General features: G+C 44.1%; 1 protein-coding gene across 3 annotated transcripts in view; it reads left to right on the top strand.

Moving 5' to 3' along the window:
- Nucleotides 1-32: 32 nt before the first annotated feature.
- Nucleotides 33-27921, top strand: part of NHLRC2 (NHL repeat containing 2) — a 56231-nt gene continuing 28342 nt past the window's right edge. For 2 of the 3 annotated variants that reach the window (XM_075534272.1, XM_075534274.1), the window contains exons 1-5: nucleotides 35-467; nucleotides 5184-5336; nucleotides 17213-17668; nucleotides 20595-20716; nucleotides 22813-22942. In XM_075534272.1, coding sequence (XP_075390387.1) covers nucleotides 290-467; nucleotides 5184-5336; nucleotides 17213-17668; nucleotides 20595-20716; nucleotides 22813-22942 — 1039 coding nt within the window. In that variant the 5' untranslated portion in view covers nucleotides 35-289. Of the gene's footprint in view, nucleotides 468-5183; nucleotides 5337-17212; nucleotides 17669-20594; nucleotides 20717-22812; nucleotides 22943-27921 lie in introns of all 3 variants that reach the window. The other variant, XM_075534273.1, reaches the window with a different exon arrangement.

A 27921-nucleotide genomic window follows, 5' to 3' on the forward strand; every position in this document is an offset into this window, starting at 1 on the left:
TCCAGGCTCGGCGCGGGCGGGAGCCCCGCGGGGGGGCGGGGTACGGGGGTGATTCGGGACCAAAGTTTAATTCCCCAACCCAACTCGTCGCCGCCCGCGACTACGACGGGTCGGACTTTGGCGATTGCACACCGGGTGTCTGGTTTATTTTTTGTTTGTTTTGTGGGGGCCGTGGCGTGGGGGAGGGCTGGCGGGGAGCGCGGTGAATGTGTCGCTCTGAAACCGAAGGACCGTCGGCGAGTGCTCGCCCGCGGGCCCGGCGGCCGCCTCGGGAGCGACGGGACCGGACATGGCGGCGCCCGGCGCGCGGAGCTGCAGCCTCTCGGGCCTGCTGCCGGCCCAGACCTCGCTGGAGTACGCCCTGCTCGACGCCGTCACGCAGCAGGAGAAAGACAGCCTGGTGTACCAGTATCTGCAGAAGGTGGACGGCTGGGAGCGGGACTTGGCGGTGCCCGAGTTCCCGGAAGGTGAGGGGCTGGCTTCAGGGTCGGGGACCCTCCCTCCCGGGACCTCCCCTTCCTCGGGCACTGTGGGCGAGGCGAGGTAGTGGCGCCCGCGCCCCAATTTGGCGCGTCGCCCCACCCAAGCGGCGCACGGCCAGCCCTGCTGGCCCCAGCCACCTCGAGGGGCAGTTTCTGGAGGGCGGAGAAGCGCACCCTGGACCCCTTGTCCCGAGCCCGGTGTTCACCACTTCGACCTCCGTGCATCTCTGGTCTGGATGACGTTGATTGACAAGCCCATCGCACCCTCTTCGCCTTTCAGCCCTGCTGCCCAGCATCCGCATCCTCATCCCAGCTGACTTGGATGGCTCATTTTCCGTACGCCCTACACACTTGTGAGCCCTTCAGGTGCACCTTCAGGTGCACCTTCAGGTGCCTTCAACCTTCTTTTCAGCCCCTCGAGGCACTGTCTTGTTCTGTTGGACATCTGAGGCGGGGAGCTCAGTTTCTTGCCCACAGCCTCGCGGCCAGGGGATGGATTACAGAACTCGGTTGTGTTCTGTCTTTCGAAGTTGTGGGACTTAAAAAAAAAAAATAACAGTCTGATTCGATTTGCCTGTCTGCAGGCGGATGAAACCCCAACCCCATGTAGGGAACAACTCTTCCCCGCGCTGCTGTTGTTAAAGCCCAGTTTGCTGTCATCCGTGAGATTGTAGTTCACCTACCCTGGTTGAGACTGGTTTTGTTGCTGTTGCCGTGTCACCTGGCAGTGACACCGAAACCCCATGTTTAGTTAATTGGTTGGATGTGGCAGGGATCAATTAACCTCATGGGGGGGGGGGGACACTGGAACCTTACCTTTCACAGCATCTTCTGCTATGTTTCCAAGCTCTTTGCCACCCCAGTGGGGAGCGCTCACATTTTTCCGTTCCTAAACCTACATCGTCTGTCTCATGAAAGACACTTTAAATGGTAATGCATTCAACGACTCCATGACAAGTGTGGTGGTGGTGTTAGGTGCCATCGAGTCGGTGCCAACCCTCTGCGGCCCTGTGTACACCAGAACGGACCACTGCCCAGTCCTGTGCCATCCTCGCCATTGTTCCCATGCCCGAGCCCATGGTGGCAGCCACTGTGTCCATCCATCCCCTTGAGGCCTTCCTGGCTTTCGCTGCCCCTCTCCTTCACCAAGCAGGATGCCCTTCTCCAGGGACTGGTCTCTCCTCACAATATGTCCACAGTACCTAAGACGAAGTCTAGCCATTGTAGCCTCTCAGGAGAATCTGGCTGTACTTCTTAGACAGACCAGATTGTCCTTTTTAGCAGTCCATGTACTTTCCCTGTCTTTCTTTTTTTGCAGCACTCCAATTCAAATGCATCAGTTCTTCGATCTTTATTCAATGTCCAACTTTCACGTGCACGTGAAGCCATTGAAAATGCTGTAGCTTGGGTGAGGCACACTTAAGTCCTCACAAAGTAACCTCCTTGCTTTTCAACACTTTAAAGCGGTCTTATGCAGCAGACTTACCCAGTACAACTGGTCTTTTGCTCTTTGGACTGGCTGCTTCTATGGAGTGTTCCATGTGGAGTTAAGCAAGATGAAATCCTTGACAACTTCAGCCTTTTCTCCATTGATCATGATGTTGCCTATTGGTCCAGTTGTGAGGGTTTGGGTCTTCTCACATTTGGTCTTAACCCGTCAGCAGATGTTCCAAGTGCTCACCTCCAGCAAGTAAGCTTGTGTCATCTGCAAATGGCCGGATGTTAGCAAGCCTTCCTCCCATCCTGACGCCACATTCTTTATAGACTCCAGCTTTGCTGATGAGCTGCTCAGCAAGCAAACTGAATACGTGTGGTGAGAGGATGCGGCCCTGCTGCACATCTTTCCCAATCTCAAACCTGGTGGTCCCTTGTTCTGTTCCGACAACTGCCACTTGATTCATTTACAAGGTCTGCATGACCACAATGAAGTGTTCTGGAATTCCATAGTTTGTTATCCACACAGTCAAATGTCTTTGCATAATCAATAAAAAAACAAACATATTTCTGGTGTGGCAGATAACATAATCTACTGCCAACTTGAGCAAAGGGCTGGAGTCATTTCAGGTCATAGCCAATGAAGCCTCTGTGTGGGCCTAGCTTCTGAGGATTCTGGGAACTCCTGTCTTCCTCTTGGAGACATTCCCAGCGAGGCATTCCTGTGGACAAGCACATAGAGCTACTTGGATGAAGTCAGAGCCCTGGAGCGGGAGGAGCCACGTAGAGACCCACACTAGCGCTGAGATGCTTCCACCGCTACTAGATCCACAAGACTTTCCACCCATTGGCCTTTGATCTCTCTGCATTTGGAGTCATTGCATGTGTTGTGTGATTCTGAAGAGGAATGTATAGACTGGTATCGAACATTTGGGCTAATATTGGACTTATGGACTTGATTTGGAGTGGGCTGGGATGTTTTCTTAATATACAGCTACTCTTTATATAAAACTCTTCCTTACACACATGAGTGTCTATGAATTTGTTTCTCTAGTCAGCCCAGACGAACACACTGGTCTCTGCTTTGATCCAAGATCCATCAGGCACCGACAGTGCTGTCTCTTGTTCTAAGGTTCCGTGCAGCTTGAACTAACTCCTTCAGCACCAGTGGTTCTTGCTCATATGCTACGTGCTGAAATGGTGAAAGTAGACCAGTTCTTTTTGGTACAGTGGCTGAATTCTTTTCATCTTTTGATGCTCTTTCAATATTGCTACGTGGGCTAGAATGTCCTCTTCAGGTCTTTCCCTTTAAGGTGCAGAAGATGTTCTTTTTGGTTTTCTAACTCTAGGCCCTTGCACATTCCATTGTAATGCCTGACATTGACTTCTTGAGCTGCCGTTTGAAATGTTCTATTCTGCTCTTTGATTTCCTCCTTTCTTCCATTTGCTTACACTACCCTACCCCGACAGGTAGATTAGAGCTTAATTTCTGAGCATCCCATTTGCAGAAGACCATGGGTAGCATTGAAAGCCCAAAATCTCTATGCTGATCTCCCATGGGAATTAAGCCTCCATTGAGTTCCTTCTGACCATTGACAAGAGACATGAATAGTCTTACCTTGGGGGGTTGGGCAGAGGGCATTGGGAAGTGGATCGCCTCCACTCCCTCCAGATGGAGACCCCTGCACTGAGGGCTGCATAGTCTTAAGAGTCTTGCCCTGACTGTCTTTGTTAGAAGTCCGTGGGCCAAGCTTGTGAACTCCTCTGTCTAACATAATATACCTGGTCCAGTCCAGGTCCCATTCGTGCTTCTGTAGTCCACCTGTAACTGAGGTACTGGTCTGCTGCCAGTCATAACTGGCAGTTTCCTTTGTGTTCCATGCCTTGTTTAAGTAGTTACCTCATGCTAGTGACCTCCCTCATCCAGATGATGTGTCTCTGTCTTTGTGCCGTTTAGGTTTAAGTTTATAAAATTTAAGACTTAATAAAATGTTTTCCTTAAACGATATTTGAGATTGGGCTCCCTTTGGCACCCTCAAACAAAGGTTAGCCATTTAAACCCACCGACAGGCATCTCAGGAGCTATCTTGGTATATAGAAGGCTTGGAATCGAGCTGCTAACTCGTTGTCCCTGGTTTGACTCCATTAGTCACTCCTCGGGAGAAGATAAGGCTTTCACCTCCCATAAAGATTAACAGCCTCTTAAGAGTTGCTGTGAATTGGAATCAACTCGATGACTGTAAGTTTAGGCTTTTGAGTCAGAGGCACTTGGGAACACAAGACTGGAGATTAGCTTCTGAGAGGTCATGCGGAGCAGTCGGACGTTGTACACACCTGATGACCAAGAGTCAAAATCAACTCCATAGCAGCTAATTAATCTTAAGGGCCACTTAACAGTTCTTTCAGTTTCAATAACTCATTTGTGCCTAACTATGTACGCACACCTAATTATGTATGCAGTTAAGACCTCTTAATGTTTGCTATTTCCTCCTGCTGCTTTTGGTTTCATGTGTTAATTTTCCCTTTTTCACCTACACACAACTTTCTGATGAATTCCACATGTTTAGTAGCGTTTTCTAAGTTTCCCCTCCACCTCGTTTCTTCCTCCCACCTTCCCTTCCTTCCCTCTCTGGACCTTTGATCTTTACAGACTTGTCTCCTTGGTCATTTTCTTTTTCTGTACGAGTACTTGTTTTGTCTCAGTGATGAAGGTACAAGATTCTTTTTTACTGTTTATTGGTAGACAATGATGTATTCTTATAACTAAAATCATAAATACAAGTGCTCTACCTTTAAGTAGTGCTGTCACCTGAACTTTTTTTGACTTAACACTACTGTGGACGTTACATAATTTCACACCAACTTGATAAATAATAGAATGTAGGGGTGGACTCTACTCTGTCAATCAGGTTACAAGGTATCACCCACAGGAGGATTCTGGGAACTGCCTCTTTTTTTTTCCTGGGAGGAGGAACACACTCTCTTTGAGTCTTAACAAGAAATATATGGACTAGTATCAGTCATATGGGCTAATATCGGATTTATGGACTTAATCTGGAATAGGCCAGAATGTTTTCTTATTATAAAATTACCCTTGATAGAAAGCTCTTTCTTACACATACATGAGTCTCTCTGGATTTGTTTCTCTAGTCAGCGTGGCCTAACAACTACTCTTCGAATAAACAATTGTTCATATTTTGAGGTGAAGTTTTGGATCCATTTTCTTGGTCTTTGCTTTTCACCACTGTAATTTTGTGTGGATTTTAGGATTGGAATGGCTGAACACCGAAGGACCTATTTCTGTCTACAAGGATCTACGTGGAAAAGTAGTCCTCCTTGATTTCTTCACCTACTGCTGCATAAACTGTATTCACCTGTTGCCTGATCTCCACGCGTTAGAACACACATACTCTGATAAAGGTATCTGCTCTTTAATGAATTTCTTGGAAACTGCCTTTGCCTGGGCTTGGAGAGACTAACCCATTGCCATCGAGTCAGTTCTAGCTTATCAGGACCCTCTGTAGGCTTTCTGAGGCTCTAAGTCTTTACAAGAGCAGTTAGCCTCATTGTTCTCCAGTGCAATGACTGGTAAGTTTGAATAGCCGACCTTAGAGTAAGCAGGTTAGCAGTCTAGGGCTTATCCCAACAGCACCACTGGAAGACTAACTGGTTCATTTCATTTGCTCGTTGGAGAATGGCCCTCAAGACTTCAATGATTCTCAAAGTAATTTCAAATCTCTTAAGAATTCCCTGTGCCTTTTCACAAAGGGTTAAGCTTATTGATAATGCTTTGCCTACCCAAGGCACCATGTGTGTGCTTTTCTCTGGGTAAACTTTTAGTCTGTGCTTTCTCTGAGCATAGGGCATACTTTACTTTTTCACAACAAACATTTTTTTAAAAAAGGTCTGTTTTATATGCTTAGAGTCACCAAAATTGTGTTCTCTGAAAAAAATGAAATATCTGACTCCCTCTTAATTTCCATGATATGAGCTACAATAGAATGCAAAATATTTAACTGATGCTTTTTCTGTGTCCCAGCTCCATTAAAAAATGTTTACAAATCATAGTAAGAAACTATCTTTTATAGTATTATAAATTCTTAAGCTATAAAAGATGACATGATGGGTCTTCAAAATGCTTATGGAAATATTCCATTATCTCTTCATTCTAGTCTTCCAAGAACTTTTTGAAGTTACCTTGTACTTACTTTGTTCTAGCAGTTTTTAAAAAGATTTTTAACATGTTTTTATTTTGTTCTTTCTGAAAGAGCATGGTGAAGGGGAAGGGAGCTAAGTAAAGACTACTTATTTATGTTTAACTTCACTGACCTTGACCCCAGGAATAGATACAAAGGAGATCAGCGACTAGTGATAAGAGTAAAGATGGGGATAGAATATACTTTGCAAAATGATGACTGTCTTGAAACTTCGCTAAGCAGAGGCGCTGTCGAGAAGACCTGCAGTGCACTGAAATGTGCACCATCCGTGAGATTTATCAAGGACTCATGCGTGTACTCCTAATAGCTAAGTCGTGTTGAAAGTTCATCTGCTGACTTGCAGGAAGACGGTCACACGAGCAGTTCAAATGTCCAGGGTCTGCTGTGGAACAGACCGTAAATTGCTCATATGCGGGTGCCAGTTAAAACGGACGGAAATGAAAACAAGCCCACAAAGAGCCCAAGTGGGGCCTGGAGACTCTCCCAAGAATACAGCTGACACTTTAAACACTGACTGGAGACCAAACAAATCGTGGGATGACATCAAAGACCTCACATGAAGAAAGTAGTTTATTAAAAAGAAAGAAAAGACAAAATGGATGTCAATAGACACTCTGAAACTTGCCCTTAAATGTAGAGTAGCTAAAGCAAATGGAAGAAACGATGAAGTAAAAAGTTTGAACAAAAGCTCTCAAAGGACAGGTTGAGAAAATACAGCAAATATTAGTAAAATGTGAAAAACTGAGAGTTAGAAAATTAGGGAAGGAAACATTTCTGAATGTTTCATTCAGGTGGGAAAAAACCAGAAGAAAAGTGTAAGCGGCAAGTTACAGCCCTGAGGCTGTCTGAGTGACGCAGGAAGCACCCAAAGAAAATGGAAGAAGTGCCGAGTCCCTGTGCCAAGAAGAACTGGTCAGTTTATAATCAAAGTCTAATGATCTTGAAGGGAGAAGTTGAAGCGACATTGAGGCCACTGATGAAAAATAAAGCTCCAGGAATTGATAAAATTGATAAAAATTCTCACAACCAACAACTGAGCCATTCAGCAACATCATGATAAATGGAAAAAAGGTTGGGTTCACAATCAATTCTCAAGGAAACAGCAGTCACATTGAGTGCTGAGATGTGCCTGGCGAGCCATGGTATTTTGAATCACCTCACACGCATGCGGGGACTGGCTATTAAATAGGAGAACAGAGAAGAATAAGTGCATTTGACGAGGAACAGTGGATGTACCACGGACGGCCAAAGAATGAGCCATCTGTCTTGGAAGAAGTACAGCTAAAATGCTCCTTAGAAGGAGGTTGGCAAGACTTCATCTCATGTACCTTAGACCAGTGCCTAGAGAAAGACATCCTACTTGGTAAGTAAATAGAGGATCAGCAAAATACACATTTCAACAGGAAAGTGAGTGACTTGTATACTGAGTTAGAAAACATTACTGACAGAAGTGAAGTGGGGGTCAGGGGGGAGCCACCAAACTCAGCACCATGCAGTCGAGTCCCACAGGACAAAGCAGAGCTGCCCCTCTGGGTTCCCGTGGCCGTACCTCTTCAGGAGCAGAACGCCTCATCTTTCCCTGTTGGAGAAATGACCTTCAGGCTTCCTGAAAGAAATGAAAGGAGACCTGAATGAATGGAAAGAGCTTTCACCCTCACGGGGTTGTTCAGTTGTCGTCCCTGCCCACTGTGGAGGAACTGCACCTTACTGGGACTCCCTGTCAACATGCAGCACTTTTCTTTGTACAAACGGAAAGTCCAGTCCTCACGTTTAAACAGAATTGCAAAAGGCTTTGAAAACCTAAAGGAACCTGGAAAAATAACAGAAGGAGTTCTCACACCTCTTTTTACAAAGCAAACAACAAGCCACTGGTACTGTTTTAAGGTTAGATGTACAGGCCAATGGAATCAACTAGGAATTCCTGAAATAAACTTATTTATGACAAAGGTGCCAAGTCTGTTGGAGAAAGGATAGTCTCTTCAAGAAATGGTGCTCTGATAACTGTCTCTCTGTGCTAAAGAGTGAAGTCGGGTCTGTATGTATTCCACGTACACAAAAAACTGAAAATGGATCAGTGCCTGAGATGTAGTCAATTACTTAATACGGCCCTTCTAGTCATAATCCCTCATAATTATAATTCCATTTGGGAGGTAGTTCTGTTATACTAATGGACAAGATTAGGAGGTGTGATTTGGTAGGTTTGAACCACCAAACCTCTGGTAATCCAATGCTCACCCAACAGTGCACTCCTGAAACAAGACATGAAAACAGACTCAAACAGATACTTAAACACCAGTGTTCATTGCAACATTATTTACACCCCAAAGGTAGATAGAATCCAAATGCAAATATGGAGTACCTAGAAGAGCCATATGCTGAGACCAGAACTTTAACAGTTACCAGGGGCTTGTGCGAGGGACTTATTGTTTAAGGGATGTTGAATTTCTGTAAACGGTAATGGAAAAATCGGAAGCCAAGTATTGTGATGGTTCTACAAGTGAACATAGTTAACCCCCTGAATTTTACCACATTTTTTAAAGGCAAAATAATTTATCTGTCTTGTGTATGAGTATAAGAAAGATTATGGATATCTCTCTTTTACAAAGTTGTAGATACCTATGTCCTATTCCATCCTTTATTAAACATGCAAGGTACTGTAATTACTAAGGCAGTAAGCAACCAAACGGAATCAAAAGCACTGCAGGACGACTTGAGGAACAAAGAAACACCTGTCTTGGGACAAGTACAACCAGAATTGGGGAGCACAGCGAGACTCCCTCTTCCTCTGGACATGTTGTCAGGGAGACCAGTCCTTGGAAAAGGTAAAGTAGAAGGTCATTGGAAAAGAGGAAGGTCCTCAGTGAGATGGATTGACCCAGTTTCTGAAACTGTGGGTTCAAACCCAACAATTGTGAGGACGATGCTGGGCCAGGCAGTATTCCCTGTCTGTTGTGCACAGGATCACCATGGGTTGGAATGGACTCAGTGGCACCTAGCAGTGACAACACGGAACCTAAAGAAAGTCGTAACTCATTTTGTCTAGAAGCATTAGGATGAGAGTTCTCAAAGGAGACAATGGAGGTGGGAATTAAAAGAAGAGCAAGAGGGTACCATGAAACTGGGAGGAGGGACGCTGCTGGCTCAGGAAGCATCAGGCCAATAAGCATGGGATCGTGAAAGGGTGGGATTCTCCTGGGAATGGGAAATAGTTCTTCTGGGACTACTCTAGGGGCTCATGGTAAAAGTGAAAGGGTAGATTTGGACCACATTGTAAAGGACTATGTATAATGTTCGAAACAGTTCAGACTTTTTCTTCCGTTGAGGAAGTGACTAAATTTGTTTAATTTTGTTTTGTTTTCATAGAAGAGTGGCCTAATACTTACGCATGTTTTAGAAAGGCAGGCACCACAGACTGGGTGAAGAATCCCAATGTGTACTATTTTCTTACCTACAATCACACCTGAAAGATTCTACTTTGTTACTAGACTAACCCCTTACCTGGGTCTACTTCAGTGACTTCTGAGAGTGGATCCTGGTGTCCCTTTACCATTGTCTTGGTCATTCCGTGACCATTTATCTTTGTGACTTACTGTGACAAAAATCAAATGTATTTTTACATACAAATAACTTCCTAAACATAGCATACTTTACAACTGGTCTCAACTGTGCAAAGAAACAGAATTTTAGTGACATGTGATGCTTAAGAATACTGTGAACTTAAAAAGAAAAGTTTTTTATATTAATCAGAAGTCAAATCTAATTAACATTCGTAGAAACAGACATACCCAGAGCATAGCACATGAAAGTTCAATAAGCTGTCACTAAATTAAATTTGCTTTCTTAGAGCTAAATGTCTTGTCCCATTACTATCTGATGTTTCTGAACATATCTGCCAACAGTGCTATTTATATTCTTGAAACAACATTCACCAGCCTATTTTAAATTCTGTAGGATGTTCAGTTCATTTTATCAGTAAGCCAGAAATGTCCAGCTGAGTGAGGAAGTACTTATTAATTCAGAAACGCCTTGGAAGAGACCCAGTTGAATACCCAGTGATCTTGCTCTAGGAAAAAGCTTTTAACTGTTTGTAACGATAACCAGTATCACTTACACAATGGAACAAAAGAAATGACAAATGCCTGAGTCTTAGGTAAAATTTACTTATTAGTACTTAATGGTCTTTTAATAACTATACTTACTATGCCATAAGTTTGTCATTAATTCATATTAGTTTAGCATCTCTTTATGATAAAACTGATGGATGCCAAGGTGGGGTTTTTTTGTTTTGTTTTGTTTTGTCTATAATTTTCTACATGAGAGTTTCTGAGTACATTGGTGGTTTATTGTGGCGCCTTGGGGGCCCAGTGGTTTGGGGGTTGGCTGCTAACTGAAACGATCAGAGGCTTGAGCCACTCCACCAGAGGGAGATCCAGCCCCTGGGGTTCCGTAAGGTTCACAGTGCTGGAAATTATGGGCAGTTCTACCTGTCCGAGTGGGCTCTGCAGCTATCGGTTTGGTTTGGGTGTTACATAATGTCCAAATTTAGCACACCGACTGTTGTCCGAGGATAAGCATTCTGGAAGGAAAGGGACGAATTAAGGAACTTGGCATATTTTAAAAGGAGATGGCTAAATGTATGTTAATCTATAACTAAATCAGACTTAGACTAAATCAAACTTTTAAAGCCTTGAATGTTGTACTACTCCCAAATAAATGCTGGTATTCTCATTATGCAATATATACTGTGTTTTTGTTTTGTGAAATGAAGCCTAAGGGTCAATCAATATTTCACTTAATATGGAGAGTCCAGTTAGTTGCAGGACTCATTGACTCGGCGGCCAGCTCTTCTCACAGCTGTGAGCTATTCCATTAAAAGAATAGAGACCAAAATCAGCCAAGGGAAAAGGTCAGAGGCCAGCTGTGAGCTTCGAGAGTCTTCTCCCACTTGGAGTCACAGGCTGATTCCCCCAGGAAGGAGTAGGGACAGCATGATTGAAATGAGTGTCAACCTGGGAAGCACGTTGGAAACGCAGCGCCAAGGATGTTTACTGGGGACAGCGCACACAGGCAGCACCTGCCTGCCATGCTCTAGTATCTCAGGGAAAACAGGTGTTCCTCACAAGCCATGCTATTTGTATAATCAGTTTAGACACATGAGCCACTTTTGCCATTCCTAGGAGTGGTGGGAGCTCCTCCCAAATTCAACCTCCCAGTTGCCAGGCCAGGGCCAGCCAACCTTTAGGCAGGATTTCAAAGGGTAGCAGCCAGGCCAGCTCTGTGCACTCTTTTCTGCATAGGCGCGCGTGCAGACACACCACCACCACCCAACCACACGACCACCAGCACCACCACCATCCCACCACCTCCTCCTCCTCCTCCACCACCACCACTACCACCCCACCACCTCCTCCACCACCACCACCATCTTCACCACCCCACCTCCACCACCACCACCACCACCTCCACCACCTCCACCTCCACCTCCTCCTCCACCATCACCACCACCACCATCACCACCACTACCACCACCTCCTCCACCACCACCACCTCCTCCTCCACCATCACCACCTCCTCCACCATCACCACCTCCTCTACCACCACCACCCCTTCACCTCCACCACCACCTCCTCCACCACCACCACCCCACCACCTCCACTACCACCACCACCACACCACCACCCCCAACCTCGCCAGTCACTCTCCTATTTTGCATTCTTGAAAATCGGGCCAGTTTGTATATGTAGTGTGGACATAGCCTAATGTCAACTTTGCTAAACTGTCAAACGTTTAATCTCTGCTTCAATTTAACATTCAATGAATTGGATCCTTTCATATTTCCATTGTTTTAAAATTACAATCCCCCCAAAAATTACAATTCCGCCTCTTCAGCATCTTCTCCACATACTTTTCTCCTGAGTCAGGGTGTGCTAGCCATCCTGGACTTCCTTGAGTTCCAAGAATATCATTATTTTTCTTGCTTGAATGCTTTTGAGAAGTAGACCCTTAGAGAGGGGAGGGAAAGAAAGGGGGAGAGAAGGTACTGCAAAGGTGGGGTTTCGTTTTTGTAATAAAAATGGGAATGCAAAGAAGGATTTCTTCATGAAGGTGTCATGAGCAGATTCCTGTGATTTGAAAGATCAAGCTGACCCTGGATGGAGACTGAGGGGCGGACAAGAGTGAATGTGCCTGTTAGGGGACCAGGCTATTGCCATGCTCCCTGTAAAACATGGATTTCATTGGAGACATAAAAATCATTGACACTCGGTCATGGATTAGATGTGGATAGTGAGGGAGGGCTAGTGATTATCACAGCCATGTCCTGGGTAGGTTTCTGAGGGCTCTAAGTAGATGAATGACGGTGCCATTCACTGCCAGGAGGCGTGAGAGTCAGGTCATGTGTGCAGTGGGATGTCATGGGTTTAGTTTAAGATAGCTTGAGTTTACTGTAGCTTTGAGACTTGCACTGGATCTCGGTGCTTTTAGGGTGAAGACCCCAGTCCTGGACTTTTACGACTCTCCCGTCTGTCTGCATCCTCAGTTGGTCCCATGCGCCTCGTTACCCTCCATCCACAGTCACCTTCTTCCGTCCCTTTCACGCTCCTTCTTGAGCGCGTGTTGCATTTTCTCCCCGGACTCTCTCTCGGCACCCCTTAACCTAGTCAGTGCTTTGTCATTGACCTCAGCACCGCCATTGAGTCTTCAAGGGAAGTGTTGGGGCTCATTGATCAGAAGGAGAGTCACAAAAGCATTGGAAGAAGAAAATGTCTTGGGTTGGTCAGTAGTTGATAGAATATGCTGTCAGTAGGACATTGGGGGATATTGTACAAATTGACTTTTTGAGACTTAACTGAGCTCTAACTAATAACAGAATTCAACTGACTGGAATGATGTAAAGTATCAGATTAAGATGGAACCAACCAGGCTGCACTCGGCCTCTCTGATATGGGGTTCTTGACTTGTGTTAACTATCATAGTAAACCCCACATGCAAATATATAAATAGCTAGGGGTAGAGCTTCATGTGATCTAGCTAGCTGCACGTTGGTGAGAAGTGAAGGGAGATGGAAAAATTATATAATGTATAATGGTAGAAATCCCAAGTGGGTGGGCTTTTATGATCAATAAAAGGAATTGGTCTGAGCCTGTAAACAGTGTTACCCAGTTGTGGCTCTGTGCCCCTGTCATCACTCTTGCTGATGTAGTTCAGTCATTGTAAGCAGAATCTTTTGGATTTAGCTGTTCTAAATGGAATCACCTTTGCTGACAGGGCCAACAGAGTGGAAGCAGGGGGGCACCTTGTTCTGTTGGCTTTTGTGTGCTGACTTGGCTTTGCCAGCAATTTTAAGCTGGCTGATGTGATTGCGGCCCTTTTGCTTTCCCTCCTGGCCTGCCATCAAGACGGTCTAGTTAAAACTGTTTCGGGAGGTCTTCCTGATTAACCTCTGAGAGCTCCTAGCAGGTCAGGTAGTCCTGTCACTCTCTTCTCTGTGGCCTGCTGTCCTTACTTGTGGTTGAGCCATTCCCACCCATGGACAAGAGCACGAAACGCTGCCCAGCCTCACACCGTTTCCATCATCCCTCGGTGCTTGAGTCCATAGCACCATGGTCTTACCCTTCTCACTGTCATTCTTCGCCTCCAGTCTGCCTTCGCTAGAGAAGACTGGGCCTTTAAAACCTGCCGTATGTACTCGCTTGTACTGTTTGTTAGTTTGAAACCTCACTTTATAACAATTCTAACTCATGCATCCATCCCTGTAGGAGTTTATAGTGTACATGTATACAGTGTAGTGCTTTGAACAATACTGTGGGAATCGAGAACTTGTGTGATTTAAGACTTTTATATGATCTGAACTTTTAAAGAAAAGGTTAGCCTTTTAGATAATGGAGGCATTCTCGGGGGCTGGCCAGAGAAAAAACTATAGGAAGAAGTAAATTGAGCTCATTCATAGTAATAACAGCAACAATCAACGTCTGTTGAATACATACTATGCACACCTAATTAGGTGTCATGAATTGTGGGGAAATAGTTACATTTTTAATTTTTATGAATTTATTTCTTTAAAATTTGTCTATTTCCCTCAAAGGAAGAGATAGTTATACATTTAAACAAACTTCCACATTTGTTTTTTTAAAGCAGTGTTTAAATCAATAATAGGAAATATAAATAAAATTAGATTTCAGCAAAGCAGGGGATAAGGTCAGAGATTTCAAAACTTTATGAAAACTTCTCTCACAGCAGTCTGATGAGGTGGGTCTATGATGAGTCCCATTGTGCGCATGAGAAAACTGAGGGAGAGAGGAAGTAAGCAACTTGCTGCATGTCACCTAGCAGTGGAATCGTGACTATGTATTCCAAGTTTTCAATCCTCTGAAAAATAGGCCCATATGGGCAGGAGATGTTATAGTGAAGATTTGACTAATTTTAGGCTGTAGAGGCAGTGCTTATGGCAAATATCATACCTAAAATTACTCATTACTTATGTGATCCCTTTCTTTTTGTTAAATGCTCTGTCTTTCCAGAGATGAAGCAAAATTGAATCGTGCAGGCAATTGCATATTAGAAAATTTGACCGGGACAGATATCAATGATTTTTCTATTTTCGTAGCATTTGTGGTTCAATAAACAAGGATCTGAAAGAGACGTACCAAGAAGAACAGCTTTTATGTGTGTTCAGGGTTTTCCCCAAACAGGAAACAAGCTATTTGTTTTAGCTAGATTTAATGTCGAAGTTAAGTCTATAAAAGTTACTACATTTTAAAAGATCTTTAAGAGTAAAACATACTAGGCAATGACTTTCATTTTCAGAGCAAATTATAGACCAGAATAAAATGCCATGAATAATTTGAATGCCAAATCATAACACGAGTTATAATTGAGTTTTGCTGCTTTTTTTTCTTTTAGTACTAGAACTTTTGTTTGGGGTGAGATCTTAAAAAAATTCTCTTTAAGATATTTTTATTTTAAAAAATGTAATTGCATATAAAATATGGGCCTTACTTCATATAAAGCAGGATATTTAGAATTCCATGATGTAAGACTACCGTTAGGTCTTGAAAATACTTATGGTTAATCAATTAATAAAATGTCAAAGGAGAATACTTTAATTACATCTTAATAAATCTGATGTTGAAGAAGAATACCAAGTTTGCGCTATCATCACTCTTTTCGGTTTTGGAGGAGCTTGGTAGCCACCTGATTGCAAATATCTCCACCCCTCCTCCCTTGCTCACACACGGGCACCCATTAGATCCACAGGAAGAGCAAACAGAGCCACAGATGACCTGGTGGTTAGTAATTCCGAACCTAAGCCACACCCACGGCCAGCAAGTCCATGCCTGCTCATAGTCTCGCTCCAACCTCGGCTGTCTCAGAGCTCAGTGGTCTCAGCATTTGCTACACTGGTTTGAGTCAGTCTCACAAGCATGTGGTTAGACTAAAATTTGTTAAGAGTTCAAATTACAAGTTTGACAAACCAGAAAGAATCCACCCTTGTTTCCCTCCAGGAAACCCGACACTGTCCCCTTGGGCCAGAAAGGTAGTGACCTTTCTTCTATGGAAACCTTAGCTCCCTCTTTGTTTCAGGAGGGGCCACCCCGAAGGCTAGGCTGTGAAAGGATGAAAAGAACAGAGGACAGTGGAAGCTCCCATGTCTTTCCCTCCTCTCTTCGCCCTCCCTGCTGGCTCAGAGGCGTGGGCAGGTGTTTTCACCTTGAGTGAATGGTTGTCAATAGTGGAGGACCAAGGCGGAGGAGCCCTGGTGGCATCATGGGCTGCTAACCTCAAGGTCAGCAGTTCAAACTCATCAGCTGCTTTGCAGGAGAAAGATGAGGTTTCCTACTCTGTCCCCCCTCAGAAACCCAAAGGGGCAGTTCGACTCAACTCGAAGGCCACTGCGAGGAGGAAGTGACTTGATGGCAGTGAGCAGAAGTGGACTCCAGTGTGTGTGTTTTCATTTGTTCTTCAGGGTGGTTTGTAGGGCTTTCGCTGACTGAGTTGGGAGATATGAATTGACAAACTATTATCTTTGGTTACTTTGGTAGTCAGCATGGAGTTATGATTTTCATCCAGCCAAACCTTCTCACCACCACCCCCTTAAGTGTATATTTTAAGAACGGTAATATGATTTTTTTCCTGAAATATGTTTAACAGCAGAGAAGGGCTACAGAACAGTAGGTAAAGGGGATGTTAAACAAACTTTAAAGAAAGGAGGAAGGAAGCTATACTGAGAGTAGGAGAGAGTGGTGATGGTCCAATGGAAAAAGCATGAGCAAAGAACAGGCTGAATGTAGAGCTGGATGGGGGAGATGCACCGAGAGCATCCGAGCTAAGCTGTGCTGGCAATGCAGGCCTGGGCGTCAGGGGGCTAGAAGGAAAGGCTTCCCATTGTCGGAGTTGTTCTCTGGTGTCCATGACAAGCGTCTTTCCCTGTGGATGTTCATCTCTCTTTCTTCTTCTGTGTTCATCTTCTCCACACAACTTCGTAATGTCTGAGCCATACACTGAGGACAAGAAAGCTTCTGGTAATTTGTGTTCTTAGTAGAAGTCAAGAGTTTTCATTGAGCGCAGAACTTCAACGCACCCCTAGTACTTCACCACATATGTCACTCCGGGTATAGGAATTTTAAGTAAATTAACAACCTTATAGAAACATGTATTTGCCCTGTTAATTTGTAATCAAAGATAGTTAGAAAAAGAATGTGGTATGCCAATAAATATCCAAAAAGCACTAATAGTCTCTGTGGATTTCAAAGGAGCGTATTCTGTGTAGAAAAGAGTCACAGTACTCCTAAGAACATAGTTTTGTGTGTGCTTATAATAGCTTTGTCTAGCTAAAATGTGTAAAGAATTTTAATCCTGAAATAGTCCCGTAAATTTCGTCATAAATGCTTTTATGTCATTATTAAGGTTGCCATGTGCTACGTATTGGTTCATTTTTTTATACGCATGTGTTTACATGCCATTGAAGACAATGCAATTCTTTCTATTTATCTTTTGGGTCTATGGACTATTTACATTTATTAATGACCCAGACCTTGTAGATATGTGAGGATATTCACACATATCATTGTTGCCTTTCAGATGGTCTTCTGGTGGTGGGTGTTCACTCAGCAAAGTTCCCGAATGAAAAAGTCCTGGACAACATTAAGAGTGCTGTTCTTCGCTACAACATTACGCACCCTGTGGTCAACGACGCGGATGCCACCCTTTGGCAGGAACTGGAAGTCTCCTGCTGGCCGACCGTGGTCATCCTTGGACCCCGGGGAAACATGCTGTTTTCTCTGATGGGAGAGGGACACAAGGACAAGTTGTTGTTATACACTTCAACAGCTTTGAAGTATTACAAAGACAGGGGCCAGATCAGAGATGCAAGGATTGGAATAAAACTCTACAAGGACTCTTTGCCCCCTTCCCCGTTGCTCTTTCCTGGCAAAGTAACGGTAGATGATGAGAGCGACAGATTAGTCATAGCAGACAGCGGGCATCACCGAATTGTGGTTGTCGGGAAGAACGGACAGATCCAGTATAGCATTGGAGGTACAGCCTGCCTGCAGTAGGGGTGTGCAGCGTGTTCCCAGCAAACAGAAACACGGTTCTCGTAAAAATCCCAACATCTAACTTTATAAGTAACAAGTGCTAGAAGGTGCTATTCCTTGACTTTTAACTCCATCATGAAACTATTTTGTAAATGAGGGTATAGTATCAGGATTAACCTCCTCTTTTGCCCCCAAGGTCGGCAATGGGAGAACGATAAGCCTATCTGCTCCCCCTCTTTTTGCTCTCATTTTACAGCCTACATGGGGTCACCGTAAGTCAGAATTGATTCAATAGCAGAGGCTGGGGGCGTATTTCTTCGAAATATAAGAGCCCCCTCCAAAGCTCCATTTGAATCAAAAGAGAAATCTTCAAATGAGATGTTGAAAGTATGCTGGCATATCCTATCTTGCTTTTTCAAACTGCTTTTCAAAAACTGTTCGCTATTGTGTCTTATGAAAAACCAAAATGAAACTCACTGCTAGCAAGTCAGTGCTGACTCACAGGGCAAGGTAGAATTGCCCCTTTGGGTTTCTGAGATTGTAACTTTTAGATTGTAGAAAGCCTTGTCTTTCTCCCAAGGAGAGGCTGTTGGTTTTGAACTGACAACCTTGTGGTTAGCAGCTCAATGTATAACCACCATACCACCCAGGCTCCATGTCTTATGAAAGTAGTACCTATTTATACCTTCAAGATTTCAGACATTTCAAATGAGAGAATATTTCATTTTTCATCTATTTCTAGTCATACCTCTTCAAAACTTTACCCTAAGAATTTGGGATTTATATTATGAATTATGTCAGCAATGATTTACTCATAATTTTACATTATTTACCTTCCATTAAAACATCAACACACCCTAGACTCATCTCTAGCAAAATAAATATCTTGCAAGCCATGGGTCATTTTGTTCTCTATCTCTCTGGCCTCAGCTCTAAGAAGGCTTCCTGTTTACATCTACATAATTAATAAAATCTATTAAGTACACTCAGGAATCTTTAGTACCTAGACTGAGCTGGCTTCTAGCATATTACCCAAAGAGAAACATACTGTTCCTCTTTTGCAACCATGCTTTAGTAACTCGTGCTGTTGGTCCGTAGGGAGGGCACTGAGTTCCAGCTCGTCACATCTCTGAACCCTCGTACTTTTCCCAGTCTGCCCAGATAGGATTTCCTCAGCTCCTGACTGTGCCATGTCCCTTGTTGGTAACCGAGGTTAGCATGGCTGCTGCTGCTGCTCTTGTGTGTTTTGTGGTGGTGGTTTTGTTTGAGCTCCTGGGTGTTTTGATTTATGGCCAGCAGTTAAGAGAATTGGTACTAAAAAAGGATCTATTGTAGAAGCTGGAATTTAAAAGCATTTTAAATAGATTCTACAATTTTCAAAAGAGTGTAGGACAATAGTCTCCTTGGTTAAACAGATAAGCCAGAAGCAAGCTGCATTTCCCAAACTGATTCCAGGAATGCTGTTATCTTGTGTTATAGGCGTAGCTGTTCTTCAGTTTGAAAACACGAATTTCCTGGGCAACACTGATGTGATGTGGCTCAATGGGTGATTGCTAGGATAACAGAGGACTTCTCAGGTCTTGTAGTCAGCAATCTGCCTTCTGATTCGTCATGAGGGGCTTATAATATACAACACTTTCTAATAATATACAAATATTTTCTAATCCAAAGTTTCCATAGAACTCTCTCCTTTCCCCCCTCCCCCCTTGGGGACTTTGGTCCACAGTTGTACCAACAGAGGCAATAACAACAACCCGTGACCACAGCGACCCTGCAGGACGGAGTGAAGCTGCTCCGTGGGGTTTATGAAACGGTGAATCTGTGCAGGAGCAGAGGGTCCTACCTTTCCCCTTGGGGTAGCCAGTGGGTTTAAACTGCTGACTGTGTAGGTAGCAGCCTAACACTTCACCCAGTGCACCACCAGAGCTCCTTAATAGCAGTAATAACCACAGCAGGCCCTTGCACAGCTCCTGATCTATGCGGGCACTCTTGTAAGCACTTCCTGTATGAACACATTCAGTTGCCACAAGTTCTCCAGAGGAACAAATAGAGATGAAGCATGATCCACAAAGAAGAAGGGCCAGGCTTTGAACCTAGCTCTGGGGACCCCATAATTCATATTCCTTGCCAGCTGTGAAGCGCTCGACTGCTAGCCTGGAGTGTTGCCTGGTGGAAACACCCAGCAGCTTCGATCCCATGAATGGCGCTCAGGGAATCTAGAAGCCCTTTAAGGAGTGGGGTCTTGGTGGCCATGTGGGTTACTTGGGCTGCAAGCCTCAGTGACTGAACGCTCTGTGGGAGAAAAGTGAGACTTTCTACTCCTGTAAAGATGTATCAGCCTCAGAAACCCACGAGGGCAGTTCGGCTCTGTCCATGGAGTCTCTGAATCAGTGCTGACTAGATGGCATTACGTTTGAGGGGCCTTTAAAATTGCTTTTAGCATTTTATTGCATGTTTATTTGGGGGGGGGCTTCTTAATTTTCATTGTATTATCAAAAAACATATCTTCCAAAATTGTTAAAAATCATTCATTGGGATGCTGAAAAATTAAAATATTTTTACCTCTTTCTCATCTAGATACTCTGTAATTAAGATGCTTTAAAAATAAGTCTCCTGTGCTCTGTGGTACTGTTCTTAAGGACACTGTAACTATTGCACAGTGAGGCCTATCATTAGCAGACGTCATCTTTGAGGAAAGCCGGCGCTGTGGGACGCAGCGGGCTCCAACACAGCAGGGACCGAGGATGGAGCAGACCAGGTGGTCTGCCCTGCGCAGGGTCGCTGTGAGCAGAGCCCGCTCCACAGCATGCTCCAACAATCTCGTGCTGTATATTCAAATCCAGCACGAAAGACAGAAGGAAAGACTGTCGTTCTGGTGTTTTCTTAGGATTGTTTTTTGAGTATGAACATTTTTGTCATGTCTTTAGGACCTAACCCTGGAAGAAAAGATGGAACATTTTCAGAGTCAACTTTCAATTCACCACAGGGTGTCGCCATAAAGAATAATACGATCTATGTGGCAGATACTGAAAACCACCTGATAAGAAAGGTAACTGTTCTATTTGGAATTAACAATCGTAGTACTTCTCATCAGAAAAGCGGGTATTTACATTTGAATACTGACAGGCGTCTCCATGCATCTTATTCTGTTTTGTTTTGTGTCATTCCCAGACATACTTAGTGTTATTCATAAATACCTTGTTTTTCAGGGGGCTGTCTGCTCCCCAAAAGGTTGACAGCCTTGGGAAACCCAAAGGGCACCCCTCCGCTGTCCTACAGGACCTCTGTGTGTCGGGACGGACGCATTGGCAGTGGGGTTGGCATTTGCTAGGTGTCAGAGCCTGTAGTTGTGCTTTCAGTGTCTTGTTTCACAGCCACTAGCCCCTCAGCAGCAAAGCGGTGTCTTGGAAGAGTTGACATCGAGGACAGCTTCAATCTCCAGCTCCGTGGAACTAGTCTGGAATTCATTCTTAGGAGAACTTGTTACCACATCAATCCCAGTTAGCCCCTCCTTCCTACCCATGCTCAGGCCTTGGCAACCCGGCGCTTAGGTCACTTGTTTACATATCAATCCTGTTGATGTTTACAAAGAGCCAGTTGTTTATTTCATTGAGTCTCTATTGTTTTTTGTAGTCTCCGCTCTAATCTGTATTATTTCCTTCTTTTGACTTGTTTGGGTTTAGTGTGCTCTCCATCTGGTAGTTCTGAAAGGCAGAAGGTTGGGCTGCGGATTTGAACCTCAGCTGTTTAATGTGGGCATTTACAACCACAGCCCCCTAAGCAGTGCTTTCGCTGGATCCCATGCTATAGACACGGTGTGCTTACATTTTCATTGATTTCAAACAGTTGGTTCTGATTTTCCTCTGATTTCTTTCACCCACTGGTTTTTTAAAAGTATTTTCCAGTTTTCCCTCTGTTGCTGATTCCTAGTTACATTTCATTGTCGTGGGCTAGGGTGCTTTGTGGGATTGCGTGCTGTTTGAATTCATTGAGATTTCTGTTCGGGAAGTCTACAGAAAGAGGCACGTGTACTCGAGTGCCTTTTGCTGTCGCGGATGTGGGCCTTCTCGGTCCGTGAGGTCTACTTGGTGGCACAGAAACAAGCAAAGTCAACCCACTGCCCTCGAAGCCATTTCGGTTCAGGTGCCTACTGCTGTTCAGGGCTTCTCCTCCTTGTTCCCCTCGGGCTGAGCACTCTGCCTGTTGGGGAACGTGCTGTTAGCCTGTCTGTTTGCAGTCTGTCCGGTGCTGTTTTATAGTTGAGGCAAAGGAGCTTCAGAATGCTTGGGGGGGTGGGGAGTGCGAATAAAAGATACTGGAATTTTCCCCAGAGCTTTATGAAGCGCCCTCATATTTTGGGACGCTTGTGAGACCCGTGTTTATTGGTAATTGTCACATCTTCCTGATGGATTGACCATTTTATCATCACATAGTGTCCTTCATGTCGCTTATTCTTATCTCAGGCGTAGTTTGTATACTGTGAGTTGAGGCCCCCCCCCCCCCAGCTGCGTTTGAGTTGCTGTTTCTGTGGACTACCTCTCTCTCCATCCTTCCGCTCAAGCCGTCTGAGTCTCTGACAGACGTCATAGAGAGGGATCATGTTGTCATGTGTCTGGTGGTTCGATGTACATGGTTCACTGTTTGACCTTCCTCGGAAGACTGTTTCTGCTTTTCCTCCACACTTGTTTCTTTGCATTTCATACCTTTTTTTCAACTGGGAGTTTGAATATAATAATATAACACTTCTAGAAATCACGATATTATCCCCTCCCCCCAGGGTTTGTGATTGTTGGATACTATAATTATTGATTGGTTATACCAAGTATAATTAATATCGGAATTTATAGACTTTTGTGAAATAGACATTCTGCTATAGTGTATATTTAAATTAGTAAGTTTTGCTGTACCTTGAAATCATTTTCAGTTAACAGGAGAGTACCATCGATGCTGTGCTGGTGGAGACCTGGGTCAGAAGGGAAATGAGACAGGCTGAGTTCTGTCAATTTCAGTAAGGAGTTAACGTAACTTTCTGTTGGAAACACTGTGTTGCCCGTATATGTGTTCTGCTGGAAATCTTCACTTGCACACCAAAGGAAACAAGCGCAAGTAACCTGGGTTTCATTAAAGGCCTTCCGCTTTCGGTAGATCGACCTCGATGCTGAGCTGGTGAGCACAGTGGCTGGCATTGGAATCCAGGGCACAGACAGAGACGGAGGAGCCCCAGGAGAAGAACAGCCCATTAGTTCCCCCTGGGATGTCGTTTTTGGAACATCAGGTGTGTGGACTTTCTATGTGAAATAGAAATAAACTTGCTTAATGCAAGTGAGATGTAAAAATACTTTGGGGCGTTCATTTGAATTGTTCCTCTTGTCAGTTGTTTCATACTTTTAGATCACTGTGTGGGAAATTGCTAATGGTGTTAAAACAAAGGCAACAGAGAGCTAGCCTAGGATAACATATATTACATTTCACAAATAGTATTTTAATTGGAGAATTTTATTGTGACTTTAGGTTCTATTTGAGATAGATATCCTTACTGTAAAAGAATTAAAAGAATTAGTTACAGCACTTCAAAAGTTGTTCATGAGCTGTACCGTATACTAATGCCCTTATTTATTCTAATTTGAATAAGAAAACAAAGTGACAGCTGTTTATTTTTTTGTAATTGCGTGGAAATGAGAACTGCTTCTCAGCAATTGAAAACAAACAAAAACACCAGTCTACCTATTAATGTAGACATTGATGACAAACTAGGTTTGTTTTTATGATCCGTAATGTCTTTATTAATTAATCAAAAGATAATCCAGGAGCATGTGTGCTCTTATTTTTCACTGACTCTCAGCAGATCTGAGATGGTTTCTCCAGGTCTGTAAGCAGATGAATGACTGGAGAAACTCCAAATAGCACATTGAAAAGGGAATTGGGAACTACCTGGTTTCTATGGTCTTTAACATAGTCAGTGACTAAGCCCCACCTTAACTGAATGGCTTTATTTTCCTGATCATTTATCTGTTGGTTTCTAAGCCCATGACCTTATCATGTTTTCTATGCTAACTAGCTTTATCAAACTTTCAGTATTCATAAAGTATTGGATATACTCGAGTATAAGCCGAGTTTTCCAGCATATTTTTTATGCAGTTAAAATTAGGTGCCCTGGCTATTCAGGTCGGCTTATACTCAAGTATATACAGTAAACTAACAAACTCCTAGTGCTGCCTGAACCTTATCTATGTAGCACAGGTATTTTGGGTAAGTTATGTTTTCAGACTTCCACTTTTGAAAGTCTGTGTTCTAAATAACTGTGAGTATTTCAGTTGCTCACCAGGAGGTAAGGAGGGACGCAGCTGTGGAGTTGTACACCCAGGTGCAGGAAATGAGCCCATAAGGCCTATATAGAGATTTGTAGAACAGTAATAAAACCAATTAAAGCTCATAGTCTGCTTTCTATTGCCAGGCACCAGCAATTACAAACAATTTTAGAGTTAAAAATATTTGTCCCCACCAGGCCTTGTCACTCTTCCAGGCCTGCATTTGGAAGACCCCCATCTGAGCTGTTTGAGCATAACTCTGGTAGATGGAAAGACCATCTGAACCATGCCAAGGACGTAGTGCAAGTGGGCGAGAACTGGTCATTTTGTATTGTTACCCTCTCTAAGACGTAAGCCCCGGGGTTTATAATCCATACAGCGATCTCGTTCTGCATGTTTGCGCTTTGTAACTGAAAGCCTGTGTTTACTGCGACCACAAGTCCACTGCCATCCAGTCCACTCCGATCCATAGCAACCCTACGTAGGGTTTCCAAGATTGAAAACCTTTATAGAAGCCGATAACCTCTTCTTTCTCCAGTGGAGTAGCTGGTGGGTTTGAACTGCCGACCTTGCAGTTAGCAGTAACACTTACCTTATAGCACTCACTACCTGGACCTGTCAGCAATGACCACTGTAATCCTGTATAGGAAATCCTCCCCAGATGCATGCAGATAAACGTTTTCTTTTTCACTCACGTATCGGGGTGGAGAGCAGCTGGTCGAGACTGAGCTAGCCTGGGCATGACTCCCGGCTGTTTGTTGGGGTCACATCAGCTCCAGGTGTCTCGTTCTCTTTGGAAGAGTAGCTGTGTGAGGCATTTCTCTTGGCAGAAAGGAAAAGGATAGAGGGAGTTTTTGCTCGTGTCATATCCATTTATGTACTGTTATTAAAGCAAATCATATGACCAAACTGCAGTGATGAGACATGGCAAGGACATGGCTGTCTAGTACAGTGAAACCGGCGAGAGCCGGAATTCACCGCGCCTGCCTTGTTTTTCTCAGGCTCGAAAGTCGTCTGCCTCTGTCAGGTACAGCCTTCGCGCTTCTGTCCCTGTAGTCAGACCTTTCTGAGGTTCCTTCCCCGGCAGGTTTTGGCCTTATACTCGGTCTAGCCTTCGCAGGTTTTGCCTGGTAAAGGAGAGGGTAGAAGGAGGAGGAAAGCCCTCAACAAATGGGCTCAAGCCTCGGAGGGTTGTGAGGACGGTGCAGGACCGGCATGCTTCGTCCGGTTGCGCATAGGGTTGCTATGGGTCAGAAGCAACTTGATGACACCGAACCTATTACTACAGAGAAGTGGGGAAAATGCCAATAATTTGATCGTATAAATTTGTGTGTGTAAAATCAGAAGTTACATTACTTAAAAGTACGACATACTTTACTTAATTCTTAGCTGCCACATATACTCGAGTGAGTATAAGCCGACCGAATATCACCTGAGGCACCTAATTTTACCACAAAAACTGCATGGAAAATGTGCTGGAAAACTCAGCTTATACATGAGTATATACGGTAAATTGATTTCGCTAACGGCCAAGGAGTGCTTTATACGTTTTCTAAGCTAAAACAGTTCAGTTGTATTTCCTTCGTGCTATTTAACGCTGCGTTGAGAATGCACTCTGAATTGTTTCCAAAGAAAATCTTGACTCTTGATCAGTAAGGAGCCCTCCTTGGCGGTGCGGTGGTTAAGCACTGCTTAACAGTCTGCTGCTAACAGGAGACTGGCAGTTGGAGCCCACTACCACCCTGCAGAAGAACCAGGTGGCAGCCTGCTGCCATAGAGAATGGCTACGGAAACTGCCCATCTTGGTCGCTGGGAGGAAGGATGGAGTCGGAGGCGGTGAGGCCAGCCCCCACGTAGAGCAGCACCCTGAGACATAGGTCTGGCTCAGCTCCTCTGTTTTCAGTAAAAGAGTTGAGTCCTTCTTCTGATCAACAAATTATTAAAAGCCAACGGTTCTACCTTCAACTTGCCGCTTGAAGTAGCTCCTTCCAGGTGTTTGGCAGCGAAGTCACCTAGAATGCACTTAAGACTGAAAGAAAATGCTTTCGAGAAACCCTACCGTTGCAATGACGTTTCTGGTCCAGAAGTGCCCCGCCAAAGACATTTGTGCTTGGGCTTTAGAGTGTGTGGCAAAATGGAATGAAATGATAATATAATTTTCCATGAACTTTCGGAAATCCTCGTATTTTAAATGGTTCCTCCAGGTTTATCCTAATCGTGCCTTTTCAGACTAAAAATTTAAAAATAATTGACCTAAAGTGTTCTTTACCAAGGTGATTGTTTCCTCTTTGGATTTTTACTCTTATGGTAATCAGAAATTTACAATGCACTGGAATAATTATCAGCTGCTATAAATTCATTTTTTTCCAGCAGAAATTGCCATATTGCCAAAACATATGTCAAATCAATGCTGATTCTTGGAATATGCTGGATAATCACCTGAGAAGTTTTGGGTTTGCTCTTTTAATCATTGAGGTCAAGATCCTGCCTGGCTCCCAAGTACTTTAGTCTTTACCTGATGTGAAATCATTTATTGAAAGGATAAGGTGCCTCAATCCCATTAACCTTCCTTGGCCCTTTAATCATCATTGTCCCAAGGCAGAAGTTCAACTGTTATTACACAACCTTCAAAGTTGAAATCTAGCTATTTAGCATGCTAGTCTTTTCATCGAGAGTGCTTAGATAATAGGCTTCTCTCACGGCTGTTAATACAGTATAAAATACCATTGAAGTATTTCTTTCAAAATAATCCCATGAATTAGACAGTTTGGGAGGAATATATTTTATGCACTGCCATTAATATGTTTTTATTTCTTTAAAATGGAAGGAATTATAGTATCTTTATAGCAAAAAAATGTGAAAGGAAATTCTTGTACTATCTTATCACATTGAATCGATGTTAAGATTTCCTTAGATCAGTGGTTCTCAACCTTCCTAATGCCGTGACCCTTTCATACAGTTAGTTCCTCATGTGTGGTGACCCCCAACCATAACATTATTTTTTCATCACTGTAATTTTGCTACTGTTATGAATCAGGGGACCCATGTGAAAGGGTCATTCAACCCCCCCAAAGGGGCCGCAACCCACAGGTTGAGAACCACTGCCTTAGATGAGAGCTGGCAGCCCTTGAGTCCGCTCCTCTCCACGCTGCCCCTGCATGTTAGAGGTGACCTCTCCAGAGGTTCCCAGTGCTGGCATTTCTGTAGTAGACAGGCCTTTCTTTGGAGGCACCTGACCGGCCTTTCTTTGGAGGCACCTGGTGTGAGCTCGAAACGAAAGCCAGCCTTTCAGTCAGTAGCTGAGCACGTTCATCCTGTGCACTTCCCAGGAGCCCCTCGTGAGCACAGGCCTCCAGCTTCTCAGAGAGCCGGCCCAAGCTGCTCTGACCACTGATGAAAAAATGAATGGTTCGTGTTTCATGAGAGTAAAAATCAAATAACCTTTTGATTTAATTTTTAATCCGTCTAAAGCATGATTATGATGAGATCACATGATTCTACAAAGCCTCCATAACTCCGACTATTTGGAGAATAACAGCCGAAGTGCTACAGGCCTTCTCTAGGATGGTCCAGTGGAGATGAGGGCGGCCTCGAGCAGACGGAGCGGCATGATGGGCGCAGATATACAAGCGGTGTGCAGATAGCACAGGCCAGCCAGGACTAGGGTCCCCTGCATCAGGGAGAGGACCCAGGAGATCTGGGCCACAAAGCGACCTGTCTAGGAAGCCCTGAGGATGACTTTGATTAGATCCCTCTTCATCTCACGTGAAATACCCTTGAGTATTTGATGCCAAAGTAGTAAGTCCACTTGAGTCCATGAGGCAGAGACAGAGAAGCCCAGAGAGCAGTTCGGTAGTTCCTCCCTGCCAGCCAGACACTGGTAACCCAGGGCCGAGTCACGGGTGCGTCATAATCCAGATCCAGACGTGGCTGGCATGTAATAGGT

The sequence above is a fragment of the Tenrec ecaudatus genome, chromosome 16 (genome assembly GCF_050624435.1).
Source record: "Tenrec ecaudatus isolate mTenEca1 chromosome 16, mTenEca1.hap1, whole genome shotgun sequence".
In the NCBI taxonomy this organism is placed as follows: Eukaryota; Metazoa; Chordata; class Mammalia; order Afrosoricida; family Tenrecidae; genus Tenrec; species Tenrec ecaudatus.